The sequence below is a fragment of the Arachis ipaensis genome, chromosome B10 (assembly GCF_059453495.1).
Source record: "Arachis ipaensis isolate K30076 ecotype BB chromosome B10, ASM5945349v1, whole genome shotgun sequence".
Classification (NCBI taxonomy): Eukaryota; Viridiplantae; Streptophyta; class Magnoliopsida; order Fabales; family Fabaceae; genus Arachis; species Arachis ipaensis.
The window spans coordinates 78,698,750-78,711,983 of record NC_142435.1 but is presented as its reverse complement, the minus strand read 5'-3'; the positions used below and the strand labels follow the sequence as shown (position 1 = coordinate 78,711,983).

The following is a 13,234-nucleotide window of genomic DNA, read 5'->3' as shown; positions in this document are numbered from 1 at the left end:
TTCAGGAGAGAGAAGGAGTGGGTGCTTCATTAATGTTTTGATGGTTTCCAATGCTTCTTTCGTCGTTTGATGTGACTGAGGGAGTTTTGATATTTGGAACGTTTTTTGGTTGTGATTAATTGTTTTTGCTGATTGGAATTTTGGGCGTTTTTGGTTTTCTGCTTCTTGTCTGGAGAATGAGCAAGAGAGGTATGGTCACGTTTGTCTTCTTCTAATTCGTTTCTTCTCTCAACTCTTTGTATTTCTTGGTTGCATGTTTGTTTACTGTTTCTAATGGGGTTTGAGAAGGAGAAGAAAGGTGAAATAGATTGGTCTTATGACTGGGTAGGGGATGACGTGAGGTCTCGGGTGTCATTGTTCTGTGATGAAGCTGCTGTTAAGGAAGTAGATGCTAGTAGGGTGGTGAGGCGGAACTCTGGGGTTGGGGTTGAGTTGCTCCCCTGTAGTGTTAATGATAGGGTTTATCACCGGGGCAGAGACTTTGAATTTTTCTATATGCACAGCTGTGTTCTTGAGGAGTTGAGAGTTAGATTACCTTTCACTGATTTCGAATGTCAGGTGTTGAGGTAGTTAAACTGTGCTCCGTCGCAGCTTCATCCCAATGGGTGGGCGTTTCTCCGTTCGTTTGAAATTTTAATGGAGTTTCTGGAAGTGGTGCCGTCTGTTGACCTTTTCTTTTCTTTATTTCAAGCCAAAGGGGTGTGGAAAGGTGGTTGGATAAACTTCAATAGCACCCCTGGTTTTGGCATTTTCAAATTGTACAAATCCTCTTTTAAAGATTTTAAAGAGATGTATTTAAAGGTTAGGGCTTTGGAAAAAGATTTTCCGTTTTTCGTGGATGAAAATCTGGCTGAGAAGTTCCCATTGTATTGGTGCTCGGAACCTCAGAATATACTCGGTCCTGAGGTTATTTCTCCGAGGAACGTTTGTGTGATTGAGTTTCTTGTTGAAAATATCGGTCGGGGAGACTTAATTTCAATGTATGAGCTTCTGAAGTGGGAGGAGGATAAAGATGCTGTGGTAGCCTATTTGGGTGAGTCATAGGGTTTTTATAAGGTGTTTATTGCTTCTTGTCGTGTGTCTGATGTGTTTGTTGTTTTCACAGGTGGTAAATATCCTGGTGTTTCAGCTGCGTCTTTGAGGACGCGTTTCAAAAATAAGAATCTGGAGAAAGAGGTATCGTCGTCTAATGCTGAGAAAGTTGCTGGTGTCGGCGAGGTTACGCAGCCTCGTCAAGGTCGGAGGAAGGTGATTGCGAAGAAGAGGAAGAAGTCCGACCTTGTTGATTTGTCGGATGATTCTGACGATAAGGAGATAGGGGTTCCTCTTGAAGAGATACAGGCTTTTATGGGCAATCAAAAAAGGCTTCATGAAATTTCGGAACAAAGTGAGGCATTTTCGGTGTGGGGAAAGGAGTATCCCTATATGGCTGTGGTGGACGAGTATTGCAAGTCGTCGGCTGACGTTACTCTTGCAAAGGAAGTCGGGGACATGGCTGTTGGGCAGTATATGCAGGTAATGATTTTATTGGTTTTTCTTTACTCTTCCTTTTGGGAGTCTTATGAGTTTATTTCTTTAGGTTGTTGGTCTTCGTCTTGCAAGTCTTGGGCGTAGCCAAGAGTTGAAGAATAAGAGGGTTTCTGCAGAGAAAGGAGAGGTTTCTGTTTTGAAGGAGGAGTTGGTGAAGAGTAAGAGTGTTGCTGCTGAGCTTCAAGCTCGTTTGACTGAGACCGAGAAGTTGTTGAAGGAGACTAAAGAAAGTTATTCTAGAGATGTGGAAGATTTGAAGAAAAAGGAAAGTGATCTGGTGAACATACAAACTCGTTTGATTGAGGTTACTGCTCAATTTAAGGAGATGGAGAAGAAAAAGGCGGATGAGATATTAGATTCTTTTGTTGAAGGTTTTGAAAGGGCGAGGTTGCAGGTTAAGTTTTTGGTTCCAGATGCCGATCTTTCTGGTATGGATCCTGGAAAGATAGTTCGAGATGGTCAACTGATCGAAGATGATGGCGATGCAGAAGATGAAGCCGATAATGTTTAGTGTGTTCTGTTAGAAACGTGTTTGAATTTATGTTGCATATGTGATAGTTAGTTTGTTTTGTTTGAACTTTGTTGAATTTGACTTGTTTGAATTTTGAATGTGATGCTTTTTATAAAAGCTGTTTGATATTTGCCGGAAAGTGTTCCGAGCTTATTGCTATCTTTGTTGCTGTGGTTATCTGATGATGGCAGGTTGTAGCTTAGACATATATTAGGCTTTGTCTGAGCTGTATTTGATAGGGTTATATTTGATCGACAATACTAGTCGTATAGTTATTTGATAAAGAAGATGATATTTGTCTCCTATATATTCGGAGTTTTTATGAACCTTTTGAATACAAAGGTGTAGGTAGGCTAGCCTCGTTAAAACCTCTCCAAGCAAAACCCTTTGGGATAAAATCTTGGCAGTAGGAAAAAGAGTACAAGCCTGTCCCTGTCTTTTAACTATAAAATTTCTTTAAGGAAGACACATTCCATGTACTAGGCATGAGTTTACCATCTAATGATTCTAGCTTGTATGCTCCTTGACCGAGTACGTTTGATACTCGGTATGGACCGTCCCAATTGGCTGCGAGCTTTCCATGTGTTGGTGGTTTCCGAGCAGTTTCGGTCTTGCGGAGGACTAAGTCTCCTTTGACGAATGATCTGCTTTTGACCGACTTGTTGTACTGTCGAGCAATTACTTGCTGCGCCGCGCGTTGCTTCAAGGCGGCGATGTCTCTGATTTCTTCAATGATGTCGAGCTCGGATTTCCGAGCTTCGTCTTGGTTGTCCATGTAAGTTCGGATTGAGTTCTGGGAGATCTCTAGGGGGATCATGGCTTCCGATCCATATACCAGTCTGAATGGCGTTTCTTTTGTTGATGTTTGTGGGGTGGTGTTGTATCCCCAAAGGACTTCAGGTATTAGTTCGGCCCAGAGTCCTTTGGCGTCATCTAGTTTCTTTTTTAGTGCATGCAGGATGACCTTATTTGCAGCCTCAGCTAGTCCGTTCGTTTGAGGGTGTTCAACGGAGGCGAAGTGTTGGTTTATTTTGAGATTCTGCAAGAAAGATTGAAACTTTTGGTCGGCAAACTGGCGACCGTTGTCAGTTGTGATATGTTGAGGTATGCCAAATCGGCAAATTATGTTTTTCCAAACGAAAGAAATAATTTGTTGAGATGTTATTCTTGCTAAAGGTTGGGCTTCCACCCATTTGGAGAAATAATCAATGCCGACGATAAGAAATTTTACCTGGCCCGGTGCCGTAGGAAACGGCCCGAGTATATCCAAACCCCATTGGTTAAATGGCCAGCTGATTTCTGAATGATGCATTTGCTCGGCAGGTATGTGTATCAATGGTGCGTGTCTTTGGCAATTCTGGCATGTCCTGATTTTTTGTTGGCTGTCCTGTTTCAATGTCGGCCAGAAGAATCCAGCTCGGAGGATTTTCGATGCTAGGCTCCGAGCTCCTGTATGTGTGCCACAGATTCCTTCATGTGCTTCTGCTAATGCTATGTCAGCTTCTGGCTTGTTGAGGCATTTTAGTAGGGGGCGAGTATATCCACGTCGATATAATGTTCCGTTGAGTATTGTGAAGGAAGATGCTTGCCGTCGGAACTTTTTATCGTTCTCGACCCCTTCTGGTATATTACCTGTTTGTAAATAGTGTATAAAGTCATCCCTCCAATCTTTTACCTGTGTAACACTTAACACATTTGTCAGAGTAACAGTGGGTGATGTTATTGTGAATTGTTGCAGTGTGGATAACTCGGATTGTGTGCTGCCGAGCTTTGATAAGATATCTGCCCTTTGATTTTGTTCGCGTGGTATATGTTCTATTTCAAATTTGACAAATTTTTTTAATAATTTTTTGACTAATAGCAGGTATTTAGAGAGTAGAGGATCTTTTACCTGGAAAAGGTCGTTTACCTGCTGTACTACTAACAAAGAATCACAATATACCTTGATCGTCGAGATTTGGAGATCTAAACAGAGTCGGAGTCCAGCGAGCAGTGCTTCATACTCGGATTGGTTATTGCTGGCTTTGAAAGCTAAGTGTATTGAGTGTTCAAGTATGAATCCGTCCTCGGCTTCCAGGCGTATTCCTGCTCCACAACCCCCATTATTGGAAGATCCATCCACATATAAGATCCATTGTTTTGCATGATCTTCCTCGGATGGTGTAGTAAACTCGGTGATGAAATCTGCTAAAAATTGTGACTTGATCGGTCCTCTGGATTGGTATCTGATATCGAACTCAGACAGTTCGACTGCCCACTTTATGAGTCGTCCTGCGATTTCTGGTTTGTGTAACACTTGTCTTAGTGGGTGATCTGTTCTGACGTAGATAACGTGGCTCTGGAAGTAAGGTCGGAGACGTCGTGCCGAGAATATTAGTGCCAGTGCGAGCTTCTCAATCCTTGGGTAATTGAGCTCGGCATGTTGGAGAGTTTTGCTGACGAAGTATATCGGATGTTGCACTTTGTTTCTCTCTGATACAAGGGCCGAGCTTATCGCCCAATCAGTGACTGACAGATATAGAAATAAGTCCTCCCCTTGTAGGGGTTTTTGTAAAATTGGCGGTTGTGAGAGAGTTGTTTTTAATTTGGAAAATGCTTTCTCACAATCGTCGTTCCATTCAAATCTGTTTTTCTTTTTAATTGTTTGGAAAAAAGGAATAGAAGTTGAAGCTAAACAGGGAACAAATCTGGAAAGTGCGGCAAGGCGTCCTGTGAGACGCTGAACTTCTTTTACTGTTTTGGGGCTGGCCATGTCCAACACTGCTCGGCATTTGTCTGGGTTTGCCTCTATTCCCCTGCACGTTAGTAAAAAACCTAAAAACTTACCCCCTTGAACGGCGAAGGCACATTTCTCGGGGTTGAGGCGCATGTTGTACTGGCGGATCTGGCCGAATATTTCTGTAAGGTCGCTGATGTGATTATGTCCGGTTTTTGTTTTGGTGACCATATCATCGACATAAACTTCGATGTTTCTGCCGATTTGTTTGGCGAACACTTTATCCATAAGGCGTTGATAAGTTGCACCTGCGTTCTTTAATCCAAATGGCATAACTTTATAACAATAGTTACCGAAATCAGTGATAAAAGCTGTTTTATCTTTATCGGAGGGGTGCATGAGTATTTGATTATACCCTGAATACGCATCCATAAAACTTAAAGTAGCGTAACCTGATGCATTGTCTACTAAAGAGTCTATGGATGGTAGGGGGTAAGAATCCTTGGGGCATGCCTTGTTTAAATCGGTGAAATCGACGCACATGCGCCACTTACCGTTTTGTTTCCTTACCATTACCACATTGGCTAGCCATGTAGTGAATCTGATCTCTTTGATAAATTCAGCGTTGATGAGTTTTTGTGTTTCTTCTAGTGACGCTCTCCTCTTTTCTTCGCCGAGTTTTCGTTTCTTCTGCTGTACTGGTCGGACTGCCGAGTTTATTGCTAGTTTATGAGTGATAATTTGTGGATCAATGCCGGGCATGTCTGCAGGTTTCCAGGCAAAAAGCTCGGCGTTTTCTTGTAGAAACGTTTTTATGGCCTGTAACTCAGTTGGGTTGATTGATGTACCTACATATGTAAATTTTTTAGGGTCATTATTAAAATACACTTTTTGCAGGTCATCGGATGGTTTTGGTCGCTCGAGAAAATCGGCTCTTGGGTCGAGGTCAGCTAGTGTGTCTTCGTTTTGCTTGAGTTCGACATTGTTGACTTGTTGTGTTGAGCGGTTTTGGAACTTCATGCTGGTGTTATAACACTGTCGGGCCTCTTTATGATCTCCATGGATTGTTGCAACCTGATCATCCTGCAATGGAAACTTTACACAGAGATGGACGGTAGAGACAATGGCGCCGAACTTATTTAAAAAAGGTCGGCCAAGGATAAGGTTATATGGACTGAAACAGTCAACTACTAGATATTGAATATCATTAGTTTTTGAAAGAGGATGCTCACCCAGTGTGGTTTGTAACCACACTGAACCGAGTATTGGAACGCGTTCTCCCGAGAATCCGACTAAGTCTCCTCCTGTGGACTGTAGCATGTTGTCGCTGAGCTTCATCTTTTGAAATGTTGAGTAAAACAGAACATCGGCACTGCTCCCGGGATCCAAGAGTACTTTTTTCACTAATAGATCCCCTAGCTGGAGGGTGATTACCACAGGGTCGTCCAAATTTTGTATGTTGGAGTTAAAGTCGGCCTGTGTGAAGGTGACCTCTGGTTGTGGGTTATTGATTGCTGTATCTTGCTTTGGTCCTTCTACTGAGCATATTGCTCTGAATGACCTTTTCCTTGCTGAGTTTGAGTATCCCCCACTTGCGTATCCTCCTGAAATACAATTGATTATACCTCGTGGTCTTTCATATTGGTTTGAGGATGCCTTCTCTTTTCCTCGGTGTTGTTCAGAGAGGTCGTTTGTTGTGGAACTGGGGCCACGTTTTTGGATGTGACCACCAATGTATTTGTCTAGGTGGCCTTGTCTTGCTAGTCGTTCTAAGAGATCTTTGGCGACCACACAATCATCGGTATTGTGGCCGTGTTTTTGGTGGAAAGCGCAGTACTTTGATTTGTCTACATGCCTTGCATCCTGGTATGTGCCGGCCTTTCTTGGTGGCTTGATTAATTTGGAGTTCAAGATCTCCTTGATTATGTCTTCCCTTTTAGTGTTAAACTGCGTATAAGAATCAAATCGAGGTGTTAGTTTAAAACTTTTCTTAGTGGTTGAGTTCTTATCTTCTTCGCGGAAGTGTGACTTGTCAGATTTCCGAGCTTGTCGGAGTTCCTCGATGTCAATTTGTCCTTTTGCTTTCTCTCGAAATTCTGCTAGAGTCTTCGGTTTTGCCACTGCGATCGTCTCCTGGAATTTCCCGGGTCGGAGGCCGCTTTTAATTGCATGCAGATGGACCTCGGGGTGGAGATCTGGTATGCTGATTGCGATTTTGGTAAAACGAGTCATATAGTCCTTTAGGCTTTCGTTTGGTCCTTGCTTGATGGTGTTCAGGTAATCAGAGTCGTGCAAGTATATTGCAGATCCGGCGAAATGTTCTTCAAATAACTTCGCCAGCTGATGAAAGCGTGAAATGGAACCTGCAGGCAAAGCACACAACCAATCAAGTGCAGGACCGTCTAAATAATTCGGAAAACAACGACATAAGACTGTATCTGATGCACCATTGACGATCATTATTGATCGGAATTTCTTTATGAACTTCCTCGGATCTCCGAGTCCATCATAAGGCGTGAGGGTCAACGGCAGAGTGAACCTCTTCGGCAGTTCGAAGTTCATTACTTCTTCTGTAAAGGGGCCTACAAGGTCCTCGGATTCTTCTTTCTCGTCATCGGGCTGCTGCTCTTCATGTTGAGCGGTTTCCGAAACATGAGTCGGTTGGGATTGATGTTCCTCGTCTTCCGCCTGTTGGCGGTGAGCATCATTGTGTTCAATCCGAGCATGATTTAGTTCAGCAATTTGAGCAGACATTATTTGGTTCTCGTCAGCCATCCGTTGATTAGCTTGTTGTAGCTCAGCTACCATTCGCATGAGTTCGGACAGTGACGGAGGCGGTACGTCAGCCATTGATGCAGATGGAAGTGATGGGACCAAAAGAAAAAATATGATTTCCTCGGCCCCACGGTGGGCGCCAATTGATCTTGCCTGGGAAATAGGTCGGCTTCAACTCCTCGAGGTTAGCCGAGCTATGTGCTGCGAGGTTGGGCGTCCGCTCCTCAGAGTCCGAGCTCTTTATGTTTGTTGTAGATGTGAAGGTACGAGCAATACAAAGGGAGTAGGTTGTACCTGCAAAGGCACTCCAATGCTTAAGTCAGTTATGGTGTTAAGTTCAGGAGAAAGATATCAAAAAAGACATTTTACCTTCCTTTTATAGAAATATGTTCGTTCGTTACATTGTAGGTGATAAAATCGGTTACGAAACCGATTTTATCTTTCCGTTTGGGACGTCGGTTATGGTAATATTAACGCCACCGAGTTATAGCTCATAAGGGCCGAGCAATAACGGCAAAATGGCGAGTTATGGTGATGGTCAGTAACGGTTATGGGGCCGAGTTATAGCTCGTATTAATGGTGACCATATCAATACATAATAAAATTGGCGAAAGCAGAGAACCTGCTCTGATCATCATAGTAAGCACAAAAAAGCTTAATTCAATTATCCTAAGATTTTAAGAGTTATGAAATAATTTATATGCTTCCATCTAGTTGGTACAGGTTCTTGCAATAGTTAACAAATTCCCCTTTCTTATCACTCTCATTTTTATAATTAAAGGTCTTACCAAGAAATGCTCTAATTAAATTCTTTTAAGTTAACATTCGAAGTACATAATTCAAAAGTTTAAGAAAATAAGTGAAGTGGGACCTGTAATTATAAATGTGATGAAGCCATTTGAGTATGTAACATAATATGTGAGAGTCTGAAAATAAAATTGAATTTAAAATAAAATACAAAAAGTTGTTAAGAATTTTTTAGTTTTGTACAGCTAATGAGTTTGTTACAATTTGTTAGAGAATTAGTTAAGAATTAGTGATTTATCTCATTCCTTTGTACAGATATATAAAGTGTATATCTACAGTGTAAATCATGATGCTTCATTCATTCAATATACAGAAAATGTTCATCATCCAAATTTTTCTCTGACTTCTTCAAATATTTTTCACTGTCCTCTTCAATTTCAATCTGCTGAAGCTTTATCATCAGCTTTAGCTTTCACTTCTCTTCTCTTCTTTTGACAGTTTGCTGCATCGCACTGCTTGTTGCATCACACTGGTACCATTTTACATGGTATCAGAGCTTGCGATCTTTGAATGGCGACCGATGATACGAATACCAGTACCAACTCTGCTCATTCTGCTACGGATTTCGAACGATTCACTGCCTTCATGGCCCAATTCTCCTAATTCCAAGCTCAATTTCCCAGATCTGGTTCTTCCCCCGTTTCAGACCCAATCAGCCCCTATTTTCTTCATCCTACAGAAAGTCCTGGCACTTCATTGATACCTCTTCAACTTACACTTCAAAATTATTAGCAGTGGTCACACGATATGTGGCGTGCTCTCAGATCTAAGAATAAGGTAAAATTCTTAGATGGATCAATTGTGAAACCTGCTGAGCATGAAGCTACCTTCGAAGCTTGGGATCGATGCAATAGCTTTCTTCTTTCTTGGATTAATCTCTCTCTCAGTCCAGAAATTGCTAAGAGCGTGATGTGGATCACTTCTGCTTCAGATTTGTGGAACGATCTGAAAATTCGCTACTTGCATGGAGATGTGTTCAGAGTTGGTGAGTTGAAAGAGGAGTTCTATGCTATTTGCCAAGGTGATTCTACTATCACTACTTATTTTACTAAATTGAAATCTATTTGGGAGGAATTAGAGAATCTTCGTACAATTCCTAGTTGTTTGGCTTGTGTTAATAGTTGCAATTGTGGATTGAAAACTATTAGAGATTATGCGTCTGAGGAGTATGTTGTTAAATTCTTGAGAGGCTTAAACGAGCAATATTCCACTGTCAAGTCTCAGATCATGCTTTTAAAGCCTTTTCCTGATGTCAATACTGTCCTGGCCATGCTAACACAGCAAGAACGACAGTTTCATTCGGATTTCATGGATACTAAAATAGTTGCAAACTCCATAGAAGTGCAGCACTTTTCGGGCAACAACCCTGCCTCAAGAGGCAGAGGACGAGGCAGAAATTCAGGACGAGGTACACAAGCTTCTAAAAGCTATGGCAGAGGGTATACTTCCAAGTTGTGCACTTATTGCAACCGAATTGGTCATTTGGTTGATAATTGTTACAAGAAGAATGGTTTTTCTGCACACTTGAAGCAGAAATCTGCAAATCATATCAGCACTGAAGGGGCAATTGAGGATTCCAGTGCTGAGCTAATTGATTCTAATTAAGATGATAAGAGTAATGAGATAGTGCTTGTCTTGACTCCTGATCAGAAGGAAACGTTAATAGCTCTGCTCCAGCAACCACTCATGACAGCTCCAACTATGTGAATCACGTTACTTCTTCTACCACCCTCACTCAACCAAAAGGTAGACATATTTTGAGTGCATGTTTTCATAAAACCTCTTGGATAATTGACAATGGTGCCACTGATTATGCTTGCTATATCCAAGAATTTTTCAAAACCTTCTTTCATATAAAACCAGTTTTAATCAATCTACCTGATGGTTCCAAAACTACAACAAATATTTGTGGTACAGTGCAATTATCAGACACTTTGATCCTCACCAATGTTTTGTTCATCCCTCACTTTAAATATAATTTAATTTCTGTTTCAAAGCTCACTAAAATATTGCATTGTGAAGTCAGATTCACTGATTATTCTTGTGAGATACAGGAACTTCCCTCCTTGAAGATGATTGGGCAAGCTGAAGTGGTTGGAGATCTCTATGTGATGAATGTAGATCCATTAAAATTACCTTCACTCACTATACAACCTGTGACACTTACTATACAGTAAGATATAGGAGCTCTTTGGCATGCTAGATTAGGCCATTTACCATATAGCAGAATGATAACCATGAAAAATAGTTTTTCTTTCATTAAATGCATTTTTCAGTCACATGTTTGTGACTCATGTCATTATGCCAAACAAAAAAGATTGCCCTTCCCTATAAGCAATACACATTTTGTTAATGATTTTGATTTGTTACATATTGATATTTGGGGGTCAATTTCTATTCCGTCCATTTCAGGTCATAAGTATTTTTTAACTATTGTTGAAGACAAAACCAGATTCACATGGCTTTATTGCATGAAGTTAAAATCAGAAGCGAGAAAATTAGTTCAGGATTTTGTTCAACTTGTATAAACACAATTTAACAAAATTGTCAAGCAAATTAGAATTGATAATGGTTTGGAATTCAAAATGGAATCATTTTACAGTTCAAAAGGCATTGAGCATCAAACCTCTTGTATTGAAACTCCATAACAAAATGGTGTTGCGGAGTGCAAACATCAACACATCCTCGTTGTTGCTAGAGCGCTTTTGTTTCATTCATCCCAAAATGTTTTTGACACTATGCTGTACAACATTCAATTCATTTGATAAATCGATTGCCTAATACCTTCTTGAAAAATATGACTCCTTATGAAGCTCTATTTCATTCTAAACCAGATTTAAGTGAACTTAAGGTGTTTGGTTGCCTTGTATTTGCTTCCACTCTCACTGCTGGAAGGCGAAAGTTGGATCCAAGGTCTAGGAAATGCTTAGGCTATAAAACTGGCACTAGAGGTTCAATTTTGCTTGACATAGAAACTAAAGAAATCTTTATGTCTCGGAACACTGAATTTTTTTAACATTTTTCTTTCAAAACTGTTTCAAGTAATTCACACTCCACTGCACAACAATCATTCACACCTGCAAATTTGGATCCCTTCTTGGATTTGTATCCTATTTCTTCATTTCATCCTAACATTCATGACACTCCATCTCTAGCAACTAATCATGCAGCCCCTGACATTATTCCTCATACTGCATCATCTACTGCATCTTTGCATGACACTTATACCTCCAATACAACTCCTAATCAAGTTACTCAATTTGCCATCGTTAATTCACCATCTTCCATTCCTGTTTTAAGACGTTCTGAAAGGGAACACATGCAACCATCTTATCTTCAGGACTATCACTGCTTCAACCTCCGTTTACATAGAGATCCCATCCAAACTGTCCAATTATCTTCAAATTGTAAGTATCCCTTATCTCACCATTTGTCATATGCATCTTTCTCTCCAAAGCACCTGGCCTTCACTCTTGCTATCATTAACAACCCTAACCCTAAACACTACTCTGAGGCTGTCATGCATGATTGTTGGAGAAAAGCTATTGATGCAGAACTTGCTACTCTTGAGCAAAACAAAACCTGGACCATTACCTCCTTACCACCTGGCAAGAATGCAGTTGGTTGTAAGTGAATTTTTTGCACTAAGTTCAACTCGGATGGAACTGTTGAACGGCACAAGGCTCGGCTAGTTGCTCAAGGTTTTACCCAAATTTCAGGGGTTGATTATATTGACACTTTCAGCCCAGTGGTCAAAATGAGCACTGTTCGAGTCCTTCTGGCCATTGCTGCAGCAAAGGACTGTCATATTCATCAACTTGATGTTAACATCGCATTTCTTCATGGAGACCTTCATGAAGATGTATACATGAAGCTTTCAAAAGGGTTGAAATATTTTGATCCCAAGCTGGTTTGTAAGCTAGACAGATCTCTTTATGGATTGAAGCAAGTGAGTCGTCAATGGAATCTCAAGCTCTCTGCTGCGTTAACTGAATTAGGGTTCAATCAGTCTGAAAGTGATCACTCTTTGTTCACCAAATCTACTACAGATAGGTTCACAGCAATTTTAGTGTATGTAGATGATCTTGTTCTAGCTGGTGATAATTTGAATGAAATTCAACATGTCAAGCACTTTCTGGATAGCAAGTTCCAAATTAAAGATCTTGGCATTCTTAAGTTTTTTATTGGAATAATGGAGGTAGCTCGGAGCAAAGCTAGAATTTCTCTTTACCAAAGAAAATATGCTTTGGATTTGATCAATGACTGTGGCTTGCTTGGAGCCAAGCCAGCGACAACACCTATGGAGTATTCAACCTCTTTGTCCAGAGAATCAGGAATTGTGCTTCCTGATGCTTCACTCTATCGTAGATTGATTGGAAGGCTTCTTTATCTTACCAATACCAGGCCAGATTTGAGCTACTCTGTGGGTTGCCTCTCTCAATTCATGGACTCACCCACTGATATTTATTTGCAAGCTGCTTACAGGGTTCTTCGATAATTGAAACAATCTCCAGCTTCTGGTATCTTCTTCTCTGCCACAAACTCTTTTAAGCTCTCTGGTTATACTGATTCAGATTGGGGTGCTTGCAAGGACACTAGGAAGTCCATCACTGGTTATTGCTTCTTTCTTGATCACACACTCATCTCTTAGAAGAGTAAGAAACAAACAACTGTGTCCAGATCTTCCTCTGAAGCAGAGTATCGAGTGCTGGCTAATGGGACGTGTGTACTCATTTGGTTGCTGAAATTGTTAAAGGAGTTTGACATCCATCCTCCTCTCCCAGTTGATATTTTTTGTGATAACAAATCTGCTATCTACATTACTTCTAATCCAGTCTTTCATGAGCGAACCAAGCAGGTGGAGATTGATTGTCATATTGCTCGAAACAAGTACA

At 40.9% G+C, this 13,234-nt stretch overlaps 4 protein-coding genes across 4 annotated transcripts; 3 read left to right on the top strand and 1 right to left on the bottom strand.

Moving 5' to 3' along the window:
- Positions 1 to 1,347: 1,347 nt before the first annotated feature.
- LOC148580539 (uncharacterized) lies at positions 1,348 to 2,041 on the top strand. The gene is made up of 2 exons (XM_088492260.1): positions 1,348 to 1,515; positions 1,580 to 2,041. Exons 1-2 carry the CDS (start codon positions 1,348 to 1,350, stop codon positions 2,039 to 2,041), a joined length of 630 nt encoding a protein of 209 aa, XP_088348386.1.
- A 439-nt stretch (positions 2,042 to 2,480) lies between these two features.
- Positions 2,481 to 7,607, bottom strand: LOC148580538 (uncharacterized). Its single transcript, XM_088492259.1, has 3 exons — positions 5,334 to 7,607; positions 3,984 to 5,072; positions 2,481 to 3,716 (listed from the first exon to the last, which is right to left on the bottom strand). The coding sequence occupies exons 1-3, from the start codon at positions 7,605 to 7,607 to the stop codon at positions 2,481 to 2,483; spliced, it is 4,599 nt and encodes a 1,532-aa protein (XP_088348385.1).
- Positions 7,608 to 8,050: 443 nt separating this feature from the next.
- Positions 8,051 to 9,944, top strand: LOC148580537 (uncharacterized). Its single transcript, XM_088492258.1, has 3 exons — positions 8,051 to 8,073; positions 8,778 to 8,967; positions 9,075 to 9,944. The coding sequence occupies exons 1-3, from the start codon at positions 8,051 to 8,053 to the stop codon at positions 9,942 to 9,944; spliced, it is 1,083 nt and encodes a 360-aa protein (XP_088348384.1).
- A 1,192-nt stretch (positions 9,945 to 11,136) lies between these two features.
- Positions 11,137 to 11,973, top strand: LOC148580536 (uncharacterized). Its single transcript, XM_088492257.1, has 2 exons — positions 11,137 to 11,252; positions 11,382 to 11,973. Exons 1-2 carry the CDS (start codon positions 11,137 to 11,139, stop codon positions 11,971 to 11,973), a joined length of 708 nt encoding a protein of 235 aa, XP_088348383.1.
- Positions 11,974 to 13,234: the final 1,261 nt, after the last annotated feature.